Source organism: Elephas maximus, chromosome 9, assembly GCF_024166365.1.
Source record: "Elephas maximus indicus isolate mEleMax1 chromosome 9, mEleMax1 primary haplotype, whole genome shotgun sequence".
NCBI lineage: Eukaryota > Metazoa > Chordata > Mammalia > Proboscidea > Elephantidae > Elephas > Elephas maximus.
Window position 1 is genome coordinate 79830680 of NC_064827.1, and position 17679 is coordinate 79848358.

The 17679-nt window shown below is 45.1% G+C and overlaps 1 protein-coding gene across 2 annotated transcripts in view; it reads right to left on the reverse strand.

Annotated features, from left to right (window-relative positions):
• Positions 1-295: 295 nt before the first annotated feature.
• Positions 296-17679, reverse strand: part of KYAT1 (kynurenine aminotransferase 1) — a 51977-nt gene continuing 34593 nt past the window's right edge. For both annotated transcript variants that reach the window (XM_049895598.1, XM_049895597.1), the window contains exons 2-13: positions 10209-10267; positions 6654-6801; positions 4375-4524; positions 4207-4293; positions 3836-3964; positions 3191-3311; positions 2192-2268; positions 1983-2072; positions 1685-1871; positions 1512-1591; positions 883-969; positions 296-802 (exon numbers count right to left, since the gene is read on the reverse strand). In XM_049895598.1, coding sequence (XP_049751555.1) covers positions 737-802; positions 883-969; positions 1512-1591; positions 1685-1871; positions 1983-2072; positions 2192-2268; positions 3191-3311; positions 3836-3964; positions 4207-4293; positions 4375-4524; positions 6654-6801; positions 10209-10261 — 1275 coding nt within the window. In that variant the 5' untranslated portion in view covers positions 10262-10267 and the 3' untranslated portion in view covers positions 296-736. The remainder of the gene's footprint in view (positions 803-882; positions 970-1511; positions 1592-1684; positions 1872-1982; positions 2073-2191; positions 2269-3190; positions 3312-3835; positions 3965-4206; positions 4294-4374; positions 4525-6653; positions 6802-10208; positions 10268-17679) is intronic.

Here is a 17679-nt window from a genome sequence, read left to right on the forward strand (position 1 = left end):
TCTTGACTCTATCTGATTGACAGAAGATGAGGAATGCAGTCAGGAGCCCTGGTTCTAGTCCTGCCTTTACCATTAACTAACAGTGTGACCTCGGGCAAGTCTCAACTTCCTGCCCATCTCTGGGTCTCAGTTTTACTCCACAAAAATAAAAAACATTTGTACAAAGAGGGGGTGGGACCTGACGCTCACAAAGGTTTCTTCCATTTTGACCAAGTCCTGATCAGCACCAGAGTGTGAAGCACACAGAAACGGCCAACAAGAGTTTGAATAACCTAAAACTTTATTTCAAGCAAACTACTGGCTGGAGAATTCAAGTCTACAGGCAACTTCTCAAGTCAAGGTTAGATGAGGAGAGGCAGGGGGATGCCTGAACCTTCTCTGAGAACAGTGCAGGGCTGGGATTTGAGGCCTAATATATTGCTGGACTCTGCCCTCTGAATCCCAGCCAAGTCAGGGAAGGCCAGAGGGGACCCAAGGCCCTACTTACTACCCGACCTAGGGAGGGGCAGGGTGAAGCCCAGGTCACTTGAAGACAGGAGTGTAGGCACTATCAGGAGGGGACTCTTGGCTCCCCAAGGCCTAGAAGTGGGGCTCTTCTCTGGGGACATTCTGGGTCACATAGAAGGGGTTCCCCCAGTACCATCTACCCACAACCTGGGAATGGCTAAAACCTGAACAAACACAGATCCCTGCACAGCAGGCAGGAACAGGATGGGACAGGGCCAACGAAGCAACTTCAGGGAGTGAGCTCAGCCTTCCATTTCTGCAGCTTCTCGTCCATGGCCTGAAGCGTGGCTTCATCCTGCACAAACACAAGTCAGTGCTACCCCTCTTCCCAGGGGAGCTTGAGGAGACCTTCCCTCCCCAAGCCCTGCCCTTTACCTTTACAAAGCAGAAGCGGATATAGTGGTCAAAGTGCTTCTGATGTGGCTCACTGTAGAAGATGGAGACTGGGATGGCTGACAAGCCCTGGGGAGGAGGAAGCCCATGTCTCAACACGGCTCCATGGCCCATAGGCCAGGGTCTGGAGCAAGAGGGGCATAGAGGGGTTCCTACGATGGGGCAGGGGAAGGAAAGTTACCCCGAATGCAGCATCTCTCACCCCTGGGGTCAGAGGAAAAGAATTCCAGGACATGATTCCAAGTCCCTCCTTATAAGAGGGCAGATGAAGGCTAAGAGAAGGGAAGATGATACATAGAAATCCTGAGCGGAAATAAGTCTTAGAATCATAGTTCAGAGCTGGAGAGACCTTTGAGATCACCGACCGACTCTTTACCGTACACACTGGGAGACCGAGGCCCAGAGTAGGGCAGGAGCTCCTGTCAGCCCACACAGCATCTTTGTGCAAGTTAGAAACTAGTTCCCCATTCCTTGAAGTGGATATAACCCTGCACCAGAGCTCATGATAGAGGCCTGGCTGGAGTTTGACCCATTAGCTCCTTGGCTAGTACTCTCGAGCAGTACGCAACTTGTAAAACCACACACAGTGGCCCTGACAGAGGCCAACCCACCTTGTTCTTGATCATCCACTTGACGAAACGTCTGTCATAGGCCTCATCTGTGGCACCAGGCAAGTTGGGCATCTTGCTCTCTGGGGAACAGAGGCCATGCTGAACACTGGGCAGCCTCCAGTCCCTCAGTACCCTCCCCCCATACCCTGCCCAGTCTGGTCAATCCCACTCACTGATGTCTGAGATGTCTGTGATAAGGTAGTAGCTGCCCTGGGGGATGATGGGCCTCAGGCCCACTGACTGCAGGCTGCGTATCATGTGGTCCCGTTTGTGCTGTGCAGCCTGTGGGAGCTGCACAAAGTAGCTGCTGGGCTGGCCAAAGCACTGCTGCTCCCGCTCGAAGCTCCAGGCTACTGCAGCCTGGGGTGGGCGGGTGGAGAAACAGATATGGAAGTTGTGACCTGATCCTGTGGCCAGCCTGGGTTCTTTTGTTGCCCCCCCCCCCCCACTGTGGGGCCCCCTGCCCCTCACCTGGGCTTGTGTGGGACAATGAAAGACAGAGTTCTGGTGAACAGTCTGCAGGTGCTTCATGAGATGATCTGGGCCCAGGACCCAGCCCACCTGGATCACGAATACAGACAGGTAGGGGGTGAGGCCCTCCAAGGCCTGGCCAAACCCTTTCTTAATTCTCAGGCCCACTTTTCCTGCCAAGAATCACTGGAGCAACCTCATCCACTCACCTTCCAGCCAGTGGCGCTAAAGGTCTTGCCGGCACTGCCAATGGTCAGGGTGCGTTCCCACATGCCAGGGAGGGTGGCTGCTCAAGGACAAAGAGAACAGCTGCTGAAATGCAGGTAGGGACGGGGCAGGGGAGGTGTATGGCCTGGGTCCCAGGGGGCACTCACAGGCTCTCAACACTCAGGAATCTGCCAAGTGCTAAACTATTTACAGGACTTATTCTATCTCCTCCTCATGACCACCCAGGGAGCCAGGTGCTTTTGCAATTCTCTTTTTTTTTTTTTTTTTTTTTATAATAACTTTTATTAAGCTTCAAGTGAACGTTTACAAATCCAATCAGTCTATCACATATAAGTTTACATACATCTCACTCCCTACTCCCACTTACTCTCCCCGTCTTGAGTCAGCCCTTTCAGTCTCTCCTTTCTTGACAATTTTGCCGGCTTCCCTCTCTCTCTATCCTCCCATCCCCCCTCCAGACAAGAGTTGCCAACACAATCTCAAGTGTACACCTGATATAATTAGCTCACTCTTCATCAGCGTCTCTCTCCCACCCGCTGACCAGTCCCTTTCATGTCTGATGAGTTGTCTTCAGGGATGGTTCCTGTCCTGTGTCAACAGAAGGTCTGGAGAGCATGACCGCCGGGATTCCTCCAGTCTCAGTCAGACCATTAAGTTTGGTCTTCTTATGAGAATTTGGGGTCTGCATCCCACTGCTCTCCTGCTCCCTCAGGGGTCCTCTGCTGAGCTCCCTGTCAGGGCAGTCATCGATTGTGGCCGGGCACCAACTAGTTCTTCTGGTCTCAGGATGATGTAGGTTGCAATTCTCTTTTAAGAAAGGTGAAGTCTCTGCCCAAGGTCATGCAACTTGTGTGGCTCCAGACCCGTCAGTCCTAATCACCAGGCCTGTGTCAGCTCCCAGATTGGGCTCACCGCCCTGCCACTGACAGAGCAGGCCTGGCCAGAGCAAACACCCAGAGCAGTAGGGGACTAGGGCTCACCGATGCTGATGTGCTGGGTCCCGTCGAAGACCAGCCACTGGTAGACCTCGTCACTGATGCACACCACGTCATGTTGCTGGCACAGGCTGGCTACCAGCTCCAGTTCTGACCTGGAGAAGACCTGTGACGACCCAAGAGGGCATAGGCCTTCAACTGGGACCCTACCCCCTATATCCTCAAGGGCATGTAGTCATAGAGGTTAAAGGATATGGCTGAGCCTGGTACTTGGGGCTTTACCTGCATCGTCCCACTGAATCCCTGCAACACTGGCCCTGTGCATTTGGTCCTGTCACATTCCCATTTTACAGGTGAGAAAATACTTCAGAAGCAAAGTCACTGTCCCAAGGTCACTGGGAAGTGATGGTGGCACCCTGTCCCTTAGCCCTGGTACTTTCCCTGGGGATTCTTGCCCCTGTCCCTGGGACCTCTGGGTACCTCAGTCCTCAGACAGGACCTGGGGGCAGAGATCCTGAAAGATATGAGCCTGAGGAAGGACCTTAGAGCTCATTGCCTGCAGCCTTCCCACTTCTCAGATTAAGAAACTGAGGTCCAGAGGCAGGACGGACACGGTTGCAGAAAATCAGTAACGGAGCCAAAACTTGAACTCAGTCTGGAGGAGTTCTGAGAAGGAAGTCTCTCAGGTACCTTTCCCAGGGGATTGCTGGGTGTGTTGAGGACCAGAGCTTTGGTGCGAGATGTGAACTTGCTGGCCAGCTCTGTGGGGTCCAGCTGCCAGTTGCTGCTGGAATCTAGTTCCCCGTCCTGGGAGAGGCTCTGCAAAAGGAGGTAGGAGGGGGTGGACAATACTCACCTTCCTGACAGACATTCAACTTCAGGAATTCAGCCCTCCGCCCCCAAGCATCTGTTCCCACCCCCTCTCTTCTGGGGCTCTGGACTACCCCACCCCCATCATCTCAGAGGAACTACCCAATTTCTTCTTTCTCTCCTTACCAGGACCCAACCCAGCTCACCCTTTGGACTCCTCTGCCCACCTGCAGCCCACTTAGCATCCTTACCAGCTTCAGGGGTACAAACACAGGGCGACCCCCTGCCATCAATGTCATCGGCTCATAACAGTCAAAATAAGGTTCAATGATGATGACCTGAGTACAAGGGCCAGATTAGCTGGGCTCAGCCCTGCCTTGACCCCTCATGCCAGTCCAGCCCAAGCCTTGCCCACTCACCTCATCTCCTTCATCCACCAGGGCCTGGAAGGCTGTGAATAGGGCCCCGTAAGCACCCACAGTCACCAGCACATTCTTGAGCGGCTCCATCTCTTGGCCCAGTAGCTTCCCAAAAAAACCTGCTAGGACTTTCGTCAGCGGTGGGTAACCCTGCCAGGACAGCAGGGTTCAGCAGCCTCAGCCACCTGAGCCCAGCCTGAGCCCACCTTCCTACTCAGCTGGGTTCAGGTAACTCTAGCTCTTCCCAGCTGCAGACCTAGGGGCAAAGTCGGCTCCTCTGGGGTGAGTTCTCTCATCTCTTCTATCAGGGCACTGAGCCTATTCTGTGCCGGGCCATATCTAGGGCTGGGATTTGGTGGAGAGCCAGACCCACTGCTTGTCCTCATGGAGCATGGTCTAAGCGAGCCCCTGAAGTAGTGAGAACTCCACACTTTAAACAGATCCCTTTGCGGCTTAAGAATCTACCCATCTGATTCTCCCAGTAGCCTTGTAAAAGAGGCATTATTTAATCCCCATTGTTCGACAGGTGGAAATTAGAGATCCAGAGAAAGGAAATGACTTTCCCAAGGTCACACACAGTTCAGGTTTAATAGGACTTTATACTGCAGCTTTGGAAGTACCCCACTTTGAGAGGAAAATTGGATCTGTAAGTTTATATGCTGAGGACACTTAAAAAATACTCAAGGCTCAGCCAAGTGACTGAAACCTAAGGTCTAGAGCCTAACTAAATAACTTACTTAACCAGATTTGACCAGGTAAAAATTAAAATTTTCTGTAGAGTAAAAGATACCATGAAAAAATTAAAAGACAAAGAGAAAAAAATTACAACATTAGGATGCTTAATATATAAAGAGCTCTTATAAAGCAACAAGACAAAGATATACATCCAGATGAAAAAATGTAAATGAGCAAAAGTAGTTCATGAAATAAAAAATGCTGATGTCTGTGATGGTTAAGATTGTGTGTCAACTTGGCTGGGCCGTGATTCTCAGTGTTTATATGTGATCACTACCATGATTGAGTCCGCTGTGAGTAGTCAATCAGTTGAAGAGGAATTTCCTTGGGGGTGTGGCCTGCATCCAAATATAAGCAGACGTTCTGGCTTTTTTGCTCTCTCTGGATCCTGGGGCTGCCTCCTGTTCATCTGACCTCCGGCTCCTGGGACTTGAGCTATCACCTTATCTGCAGATCTTGGAATTCGTTGATCTTCACAGCCTGAGAGCGGGAGCCCCACTCTCCGACCTGCCAGTCTTGGGTTTGCCAGCTTGAGGCTATGTGAATTGAGAGAAGCCTCTGTCCTGATACATGGACTTGAGACATTCGAGCCTCTACAATTGCGTGAGCTGTTTCCTTGATACAAATCTCTCTCTATCTATATTTATACGCTTCACTGGTTTTGCTTCTCTAGAGAACCCAGCCTAAGACAATGTCCAATATACATATGAAAATAATAATAATCAAAGAAAAGCAACACTGAAAATATCCCTATGCTATTACAAGAATGCAATGGTAATATAAGCAGATTTGAAAAAGATTGATAATGCCCACAGCTGCCAAGGATGTGGGAGAAAGGAATCCTCTTTGTGGCCCAATGAATGCACTTCCCGGCCATTTATATCTATTTAAAAAAATGTAAATCTCATATGGAGGTGTGTGTGTATAAACACGTGTAAAATGTGTGTTTATACAGGCATTTAAAAAAGTTAAAAAGACTGGAAGGCTCTATGGCAAACTACTGACAGTAGTTCTCTCCAGATGGCAGAATTAGAATGTCTTTCTTTCTAGGTAATTCTGATGCATACCGAAGTTTAAGAACCACTGCGCTAATCCAGGAGCAAATATGTACTAGGTGGCCCTTTAGAGAACACTTTTGGATTGGGGTCTAACCAAATCAACAGCTTGTCTTCAGGGCTCAGCTTAGGTGTCACCTCCTCCAGGAAGCCTTCTCTAATGTATCCATCCCCAGGTTACATTCTCTCCCATACTGCCTCACCCTCCTCCATCACCGTATTTATCAACTGGCTCTGCCATTGCTGGTTTCTTGTCTGCCTTTCCCAGTAGACCCAGAACTCTCAGCACTGTGCCTGGAATAGGGGGGTGCTCAGTGAACACTGAACTATAGCTGGCCTGAATCTTTGGCTCTGCCCCAAGCCGCCTTCTGGCCACTGATGTGGTTTTCAGGAACCCTGACACCCATGTGGGGCAGGGTGTTCCCCTCCTCCCCCCGGGCCTCCTCAGAAGCCTGTATCCAGGACCCTGGGAAGAGCCAGGAGACTCACAAAGGCCGTGGTGTACTGGTTGAGCATGAAGTTCCCACTGACAGCATGCTGAAAGGCTTCCGTGGCAAAGTCTGGGGGTGCAAAGTCAGGGAAGCCCTGGCCCAGGTTCACGGTCTCATTTTCATTGGTCAGCTTGACAAACTCCACCCTGAGTGACAAACAGAGAGTTGGCACCAGGGCACCCCAACCTGGACTTCTGCCTGTTTCCAGGGCAGGGTAAGGAAGACACAGGCCCTGTCTAGAAAAACTGGACAGCTAGCTTCCAACCCCAGCGTGGAACTCTGTGTGAGGGTCATAACCAGTCCCATCCTTTGAGCTTTGGTGGCTGAGCACTATGCCAAGGGCCTGTACTAGCCCAGGGGCTTTCAAGCTTTTTTGAACACGAGGCACAGTAAAAATTAACCTTTATATTACAAACACTGTGGTGCAGAAGCCCGTAAACATCATCCTTCTAGATGAGATCTACCTATTGCAATATTTTCTATTCTCTCCTCTCCTTTAAAAATACTTGTTTGGTACAACAACAGGTACATAGACCAATGGAACAGAATTGAGAACCCAGATATATATCCATCCACATATGAGCAGCTGATATTTGACAAAGGACCAGTGTCAGTTAATTGGGGAAAACATAGTCTTTTTAACAAATCGTGCTGGCATACCTGGATATCCATTTGCAAAAAAATGAAACAGGACCCATACCTCACACCATGCACAAAAACTAACTCCAAGTGGATCAAAGACCTAAACATAAAGACTAAAACGATAAAGATCATGGAAGAAAAAATAGGGACAATGTTAGGAGCCCTAATACAAGGCATAAACAGAATACAAAACATTACTAAAAATGACAAAGAGAAACCAGATAACTGGGAGCTCCTAAAAATCAAACACCTATGCTCATCAAAAGACTTCACCAAAAGAGTAAAAAGACCACCTACAGATTGGGAAAAAATTTTCAGCTATGACATCTCCGACCAGCGGCTGATCTCTAAAATCTATATGATTCTGATAAAACTTAACCACAAAAAGACAAACAACCCAATCAAAAAGTGGGCAAAGGATATGAAAACTCACCTCACTAAAGAAGATATTCAGGCAGCTAACAGATACATGAGAAAATGCTCTCGATCATTAGCCATTAGAGAAATGCAAATTAAAACTTTGATGCGATTCCATCTCACTCCAACAAGGCTGGCATTAATCCAAAAAACACAAAATAATAAATGTTGGAGAGGCTGAGGAGAGATTGAACTCTTATACACTGCTGGTGAGAATGTAAAATGGTACAACCACTTTGGAAATCTATCTGGCGCTTTCTTAAAAAGTTAGAAATAGAACTACCATACAACCCAGAAATCCCACTCCTCGGAATATATCCTAGAGAAATAAGAGCCTTTACACAAACAGATATATGCACACCCATGTTTACTGCAGCACTGTTTACAATAGCAAAAAGCTGGAAGCAACCAAGGTGTCCAGCAACGGATGAATGGTTAAATAAATTATGGTATATTCACACAATGGAATACTACGCATCGATAAAGAACAGTGACGAATCTGTGAAACATTTCATAACATGGAGGAACCTGGAAGACATTATGCTGAGTGAAATTAGTCAGATGCAAAAGGACAAATATTGTATAAGATCACTATTATAAGATCTTGAGAAATAGTATAAACTGAGAAGAACACGTTCTTTTGTGGTTACGAGAGGGGGGAGGGAGGGAGGGAGGGGGAGGGAGGGAGGGAGGGAGAGGGTTTTTTTACTGATTAATTAGCTGAAAAGAACTGCTTTAGGTGAAGGGAAGGACAACACTCAATACGTGGAAGGTCAGCTCAATTGGACTGGACCAAAAGCAGTTTCCGGGATAAAATGAATGCTTCAAAGCTCAGCGGAGCAAGCGCAGGGGTCTGGGGAACATGGTTTGCCGGGACTTCTAAGTCAATTGGCAAAATAAATTCTATTAAGAAAACATTCTGCATCCCACTTTGAAGTGTGGCGTCTGGGGTCTTAAATGCTAACAATGGGCCATCTAAGATGCATCAATTGGTCTCAACCCACCTGGATCAAAGGAGAATGAAGAACACCGAGGTCACACGATAACTATGAGCCCAAGAGACAGAAAGGGCCACGTGAACTAGAGACTTACATCATCCTGAGACCAGAAGAACTAGATGGTGCCCGGCCACAACCAATGACTGCCCTGACAGGGAGCACAACAAAGAACCCCTGAGGGAGCAAGAGAACAGTGGGATGCAGACCCCAAATTCTCATAAAAAGACCAGACTTAATGGTCTGACTGAGACCAGAAGAATCCCGGCGGTCATGGTCCCCAAACCTTCTGTTGGCCCAGGACAGGAACCATTCCCGAAGACAACTCATCAGACATGGAAGGGACTGGACAATTGGTTGGAGAGAGATGCTGATGAGGAGTGAGCTACTTGTATCAGGGGGACGCTTGAGACTGTGTTGGCATCTCCTGTCTGGAGGGGAGATGGGAGGGTAGAGAGGGTTAGAAACTGGCAAAATCATCACGAAAGGAGAGACTGGAAGGAGGGAGCGGGCTGACTCATTAGGGGGAGAGTAAATGGGAGTATGCAGTAAGGTGTATATAAGTTTATATGTGAGAGACTGACTTGATTTGTAAACTTTCACTTAAAGCACAATAAAAATTATTAAAAAAAACACTTGTTCAACTCCCCTAAGTGGACTTTATGACCCACTAGCGCATTTGTGAAGACCAGAGTTTGAAACACTCTGATCAAATAATTTTCCCAATAATCTTGCGAGGCACATACTATTCCTGGCTCACTATGCAGATGAAGAAGCTGAGACTTGCAGTGACTTGCCCAAGGTTTCCCCTTTAGGGTATGACAGAGCCAGGCTGTGATGTCACATCTGTCTGAAGCAAAGTTTATGCTCTTGACAACTACCCTGGACAGAGAGGGGCCCCACCAGCCTTGGCCCCTACCATTCTTGGCCCCCAATGACCTTTCTTCTGGCCCTGCCTGGGGACTACCCATCCAGAAAAATGGAGAGGCTGAGAGGCTGGATGAGGGGCTAGTATATGGTTCCCAGGTGGCTGGGGGCAGGGGAGTCAGGCTTGAGCTCACCTGAGTTAATATGCCTAACAATAAATACTATGTCTAAAATTTGCCATTTTCTCCCCAGAGCTCCCTAATACCTCTGAGGACACACTGGGTTTCTGAGGCTCAGGGAGGGCAGTGACCTGCTGAGAATCACACAGTGGCTAATGGCAGAGCTGAGACTCAGCATCAGGTGGTGAATGCCCCATGGTAGATGAACCTAGGGGCTGGGGGAGCCAAGCAAGGTGAAGCTGAGATTTGAACCAAGCCTGCTGCCCTGGGCCAGTGTCCCCTTTTGCTTGACACCAGCAGCCTCCTGGCCTCTCCTCAGCTATGGCTGTAAACCTCACAGACCATGCACTGTGCCGTCCTGGGTCCCACTGTCATATACTGCAGACCCGATGGCCACACCTGTCCCACCCCTGTGCCCTAGAAGGTACCACATACGTCCCTGGCCCAGCTCACCATGGGTTCTTGTCGAGCCCGTCCAGCCTTCGGGCCTGCAGCCGCTTGGCCATGGCAACCTGGAGAGAGCGAGAAGGCAGTTAGGGTCTATCCAGGTATGGCAGCCTGATCAAGCTGTGGGAAGTGGCTGGTTTCTGGGCACATCCCCACTTCTTACACGTCCTGGGAGGAAGCAGAGATCTGAGATCCCAGATGGTGGGGTTAGCCATCAGCCTGCTTCCCCAACCTGTCCAGACAGGTTCCTCTCTATTCTTCTACCCTCCAAACTGCTCATAGGGGAGCCAACCAGCCCAGCCTCCCCTGGGGAAGCTGGGCTCCTCTCCAGACAGAGCTCTGATTCAACAGGGTTAAAGTTTGACTGAGGGAGGGCTGGGCGATAAGGAGAAGCAGGAGGAGGAAGGAGGAAGGAGAATGGCAATTAGACAGCAGCTCCTACAGGCTTGCTGTGTGCCTGGCCCTTGTTAAGCTTTTTCATTTAACTCTCAGAACAATTTGCAGGCAGTATGGCAGGTGGTATGTTACAGCTGAGAAAATGTGACGATGAGGGGGTGTATTCTGCTCAAGGTCACGTAACAACTACACTCAGACTCAGGCCTGTTTGACATAGGCCACGTTCTAACTCAGGAGAGGGGTACACTCTCAGTCCTGGGAAGGCCTCAGGGGTCTTCACTCCCCCTTTACACCTCCTTCTCCTGCATTCTTCACAGGACAGCTTCCTCCTCACCCCGAGGTGCGCGTAGAAACTGGCTGGCCTGAGAGTCACCAAACTCAGGTCCTAAGCCTGCCTTGGTTGGGTGACACTGGGTGGCTTAGCTCCTCCTGGCCTCAGTGTCCCCATCAGCACAGACTCCGTAGTCCCTCAGTCATCTTCTGGCCCAGATGGCTAGAAGGTACTGTAGCCAGGTCTCTAACATTAGCTGTGGTGAATAGAGACCCCTCGCTGTGTCGTTCCTGTGCTCATGATCTCGCTCAGTCCTCACAGCTTCCCCAAAAGGAGGTGCCATGATTGTCCCCATCTAACAGATACACTGAGGCACAAAGAGGTGCTGACCAGCACCCTGCTCAGGGCAGTTGCAGCAGCAGAGCTCTGAGCACCAGGCCCCCTGCACTGGAGAGGGACACGAGGGACCATCTTTACAGGTGCCCTTTTTTCCCCATAGCCTGGGTGTCTTGCTGATGCGAGTGATTTGCAAAGACCCAGCATGGGGTCTGGCACCTAGTGGGAGCTCTGCCAACATTGGCAGCCCTGTCTCTTCAGTGAATCCATGGCACCTGTCACCAAGCCTGGCACTCAGTACACATCAAAACAGTTTAGAACCGAGGGTGATCCCTGCCAGGGAAAATCATGTTATAACCAAAATGTTAGTGGTGGTTATCTTTGGTTGGTTGGTTAACAGATGTTTTTTGTTTTCTTCTTTTCCAAATTTTCTCAAATAAATGTTTTACTTTTATGATTTAAAAGTTTAGGCGACAGTGACATATTAGGATATTTACTGATGTAATATATTGGTATCAATAAAACAGGTTGCCAAATAGTGTTACAGTATGATTCTGTTTAGTTAAAAAAACAATAAGTCTTTACACATATATACATGTTTTCTATGAACGTATATGCATAGAAAAGGTTTGGAAGGCAATATATCAACATGTGAACAGGTTTTCTTTGAGTGGTGGAATTCTAGATGATTTTAATTTTGTGTGTGCTTTTTTCTGTTTCCAAATTGTTGCACAGTGAACATACCATACTTGATCAATTCTAATACATGCATTTTTTCACATTGCACTATCTCTGAATTCAGGTGCATCCAACAATTGATAGCATGAGTTTAACTGGCATTTTGTTTTCTTTCTGGTCCATAAAATAACAGCACATCTTACAATCGATGGCATCTTGCATTCGATGATATGTAGAATTGCTTTTGAATTGGGGATGCATCATATTAAAAAAATAAGATGGGGAGGCGGGGCCAAGATGGCGGACTAGGCAGACGCTACCTCGGATCCCTCTTGCAACAAAGACACAGAAAAACAAGTGAATCCATCACATACATAACAATCTACGAACCCTGAACAACAAACACAGATTTAGAGATGGAGAACGAACTAATACGGGGAAGCAGCAATTGTTTTCAGAGCCTGGAGCCAGTGTACCAGTCAGGTACGGCACAAGCACAGAGAGCTGCTCCACCCCCCTGAACTAACACCGGGAGGGTGCCCAGCCAGTTCGGCGTGGCGACGCAGCCGGTGGGAGAAGTCCCCGGGAGGCAGTGACTGGTCTTGGAGCAGGGAGAGCAGCGTCCCAGCCGGGGAACCGGCCCGCCGGGATTTGGACTGGACGCAGCGGATTTTCTGGAAAAACTAGTTTCCCAGTGATGGCTCGGAGACAGCAATCCATATCAAACCACTTAAAGAAGCAGACCATGACAGCTTCTACAACCCCCCAAACAAAAGAATCAAAATCTTTCCCAAATGAAGATACAATCCTGGAATTATCAGATACAGAATATAAAAAACTAATTTACAGAATGCTTCAAGACATCACAAATGAAATAAGGCAAACTGCAGAAAAAGCCAAGGAACACACTGATAAAACTGTTGAAGAACTCAAAAAGATTATTCAAGAACATAGTGGAAAAATTAATAAGTTGCAAGAATCCATAGAGAGACAGCATGTAGAAATCCAAAAGATTAACAATAAAATTACAGAATTAGACAACGCAATAGGAAGTCAGAGGAGCAGACTCGAGCAATTAGAATGCAGACTGGGACATCTGGAGGACCAGGGAATCAACACCAACATAGCTGAAAAAAAAATCAGATAAAAGAATGAAAAAAATCAGATAAACGAATTAAAAAAAATGAAGAAACCCTAAGAATCATGGGGGACTCTATCAAGAAGGATAACTTGCAGGTGATTGGAGTCCCAGAACAGGGAGGGGGGACAGAAAACACAGAGAAAATAGCTGAAGAACTCCTGACAGAAAACTTCCCTGACATCATGAAAGACGAAAGGATATCTATCCAAGATGCTCATCGAACCCCATTTAAGATTGATCCAAAAAGAAAAACACCAAGACATATTATCATCAAACTCGCCAAAACCAAAGATAAACAGAAAATTTTAAAAGCAGCCAGGGAGAAAAGAAAGGTTTCCTTCAAGGGAGAATCAATAAGAATAAGTTCAGACTACTCAGCAGAAACCATGCAGGCAAGAAGGGAATGGGACGACATATACAGAACACTGAAGGAGAAAAACTGCCAGCCAAGGATCATATATCCAGCAAAACTCTCTCTGAAATATGAAGGCAAAATTAAGATATTTACAGATAAACACAAGTTTAGAGAATTTGCAAAAACCAAACCAAAGCTACAAGAAATACTAAAGGGTATTGTTTGGTCAGAAAACCAATAATATCAGATATCAGCACAACACAAAGACACAAAACAGAACGTCCTCATATCAACTCAAATAGGGAAATCACAAAAACAAACAAATTAAGATTAATTAAAAAAAAATACACATAACAGGGAATCATGGAAGTCAATAGGTAAAAGATCACAATAATCAAAAACAGGGACTAAATACAGGAGGCATTGAACTGCCATATGGAGAGTGATACAAGGCGATATAGAACAATACAAGTTAGGTTTTTACTTAGAAAAAATAGGGGTAAATAATAAGGTAACCACAAAAAGTTATAACAACTCAATAGCTCAAGATAAAAGCCAAGAAAAACGTAACGACTCAACTAACATAAAGTCAAACACTATGAAAATGAGGATCTCACAATTTACTAAGAAAAATGTCTCAGCACAAAAAAGTATGTGGAAAAATGAAACTGTCAACAACACACATAAAAAGGCATCAAAATGACAGCACTAAAAACTTATTTATCTATAATTACGCTGAATGTAAATGGACTAAATGCACCAATAAAGAGACAGAGAGTCACAGACTGGATAAAGAAACACGATCCATCTATATGCTGCCTACAAGAGACACACCTGAGATTTAGAGACACAAACTAAAACTCAAAGGATGGAAAAAAATATATCAAGGAAACAATAAGCAAAAAAGAAGAGGAGTAGCAATATTAATTTCTGACAAAATAGACTTTAGACTTAAATCCACCACAAAGGATAAAGAAGGACACTATATAATGATAAAAGGGACAATTGATCAGGAAGACATAACCATATTAAATATTTATGCACCCAATAACAGGGCTGCAAGATACATAAATCAAATTTTAACAGAATTGAAAAGCGAGATAGATAGCTCCACAATTATAGTAGGAGACTTCAACACACCACTTTCGGAGAAGGACAGGACATCCAGTAAGAAGCTCAATAGAGACACGGAAGATCTACTTACAACAGTCAACCAACTTGACCTCATGGACTTATACAGAACTCTCCACCCAACTGCTGCAAAGTATACTTTTTTTTCTAGTGCACATGGAACATTCTCTAGAACAGACCACATATTAGGTCATAAAACAAACCTTTGCAGAGTCCAAAACATCGAAATATTACAAAGCATCTTCTCAGACCACAAGGCAATAAAACTAGAAATCAATAACAGAAAAACTAGGGAAAAGAAATCAAATACTTGGAAAATGAACAATACCCTCCTGAAAAAAGACTGGGTTATAGAAGACATCAAGGAGGGAATAAGGAAATTCATAGAAAGCAACGAGAATGAAAATACTTCCTATCAAAACCTCTGGGACACAGCAAAAGCAGTGCTCAGAGGCCAATTTATATCAATAAATGCACACATACAAAAAGAAGAAAGAGCCAAAATCAGAGAACTGTCCCTACAACTTGAACAAATAGAAAGTGAGCAACAAAAGAATCCATCAGGCACCAGAAGAAAACAAATAATAAAAATTAGAGCTGAACTAAATGAATTAGAGAACAGAAAAACAATTGAAAGAATTAACAAAGCCAAAAGCTGGTTCTTTGAAAAAATTAACAAAATTGATAAACCATTGGCTAGACTGACTAAAGAAATACAGGAAAGGAAACAAATAACCCGAATAAGAAACGAGAAGGACCACATCACAACAGAACCAAATGAAATTAAAAGAATCATTTCAGATTATTATGAAAAATTGTACTCTAACAAATTTGAAAACCTAGAAGAAATGGATGAATTCCTGGAAAAACACTACCTACCTAAACTAACACATTCAGAAGTAGAACAACTAAATAGACCCATAACAAAAAAAGAGATTGAAGTGGTAATCAAAAAACTCCCAACAAAAAAAAGCCCTGGCCCGGACGGCTTCACTGCAGAATTCTACCAAACTTTCAGAGAAGAGTTAACACCACTACTTCTGAAGGTATTCCAAAGCATAGAAAATGACGGAATACTACCCAACTCATTCTATGAAGCCACCATCTCCCTGATACCAAAACCAGGTAAAGACATTACAAAAAGAGAAAATTATAGACCTATATCCCTCATGAACATAGATGCAAAAATCCTCAACAAAATTCTAGCCAACAGAATCCAACAACACATCAAAAAAATAATTCACCATGATCAAGTGGGATTTATACCAGGTATGCAAGGCTGGTTTAATATCAGAAAAACCATTAATGTAATCCATCACATAAATAAAACAAAAGACAAAAACCACATGATCTTATCAATTGATGCAGAAAAGGCATTTGACAAAGTCCAACACCCATTTATGATAAAAACTCTTACCAAAATAGGAATTGAAGGAAAATTCCTGAACATAATAAAGGGCATCTATGCAAAGCCAACAGCCAATATCACTCTAAATGGAGAGAACCTGAAAGCATTTCCCTTGAGAACGGGAACCAGACAAGGATGCCCTTTATCACCGCTCTTATTCAACATCGTGCTGGAAGTCCTAGCCAGGGCAATTAGGCTAGACAAAGAAATAAAGGGTATCCGGATTGGCAAGGAGGAAGTAAAGTTATCACTATTTGCAGATGACATGATTATATACACAGAAAACCCTAAGGAATCCTCCAGAAAACTACTGAAACTAATAGAAGAATTTGGCAGAGTCTCAGGTTATAAAATAAACATACAAAAATCACTTGGATTCCCCTACATCAACAAAAAGAACACCGAAGAGGAAATAACCAAATCAGTACCATTCACAGTAGCCCCCAAGAAGATAAGATACTTAGGAATAAATCTTACTAAGGATGTAAAAGACCTATACAAAGAAAACTACAAAGCTCTACTACAAGAAATTCAAAAGGACATACTTAAGTGGAAAAACATACCTTGCTCATGGATAGGAAGACTTAACATAGTAAAAATGTCTATTCTACCAAAAGCCATCTATACATACAATGCACTTCCGATCCAAATTCCAATGTCATTTTTTAATGTGTTGGAGAAACAAATCACCAACTTCATATGGAAGGGAAAGAAGCCTCGGATAAGTAAAGCATTACTGAAAAAGAAGAAGAAAGTGGGAGGTCTCACTCTACCTGATTTCAGAACCTATTTTACAGCCAAAGTAGTCAAAACAGCCTGGTACTGGTACAACAACAGGCACATAGACCAATGGAACAGAATTGAGAACCCAGATGTAGATCCATCCACGTATAAGCAGCTGATATTTGACAAAGGACCAGAGTCAGTTAATTGGGGAAAAGATAGCCTTTTTAACAAATGGTGCTGGCATAACTGGATATCCATTTGCAAAAAAATGAAACAGGACCCATACCTTACACCATGCACAAAAACTAACTCTAAGTGGATCAAAGACCTAAACATAAAGACTAAAACGATAAAGATCATGGAAGAAAAAATAGGGACAACCCTAGGAGCCCTAATACAAGGCATAAACAGAATACAAAACATTACCAAAAATGATGAAGAGAAACCCGATAACTGGGAGCTCCTAAAAATCAAACACCTATGCTCATCTAAAGACTTCACCAAAAGAGTAAAAAGACCACCTACAGACTGGGAAAGAATTTTCAGCTATGACATCTCCGACCAGCGCCTGATCTCTAAAATCTACATGATTCTGTCAAAACTCAACCATAAAAAGACAAACAACCCAATCAAAAAGTGGGCAAAGGATATGAACACACATTTCACTAAAGAAGATATTCAGGCAGCCAACAGATACATGAGAAAATGCTCTCGATCATTAGCCATTAGAGAAATGCAAATTAAAACTACGATGAGATTCCATCTCACACCAACAAGGCTGGCATTAATCCAAAAAACACAAAATAATAAATGTTGGAGAGGCTGCGGAGAGATTGGAACTCTTATACACTGCTGGTGGGAATGTAAAATGGTACAACCACTTTGGAAATCTATCTGGCGTTATCTTAAACAGTTAGAAATAGAACTACCATATAACCCAGAAATCCCACTCCTCGGAATATACCCTAGAGATACAAGAGCCTTCACACAAACAGATACATGCACACCCATGTTTATTGCAGCTCTGTTTACAAT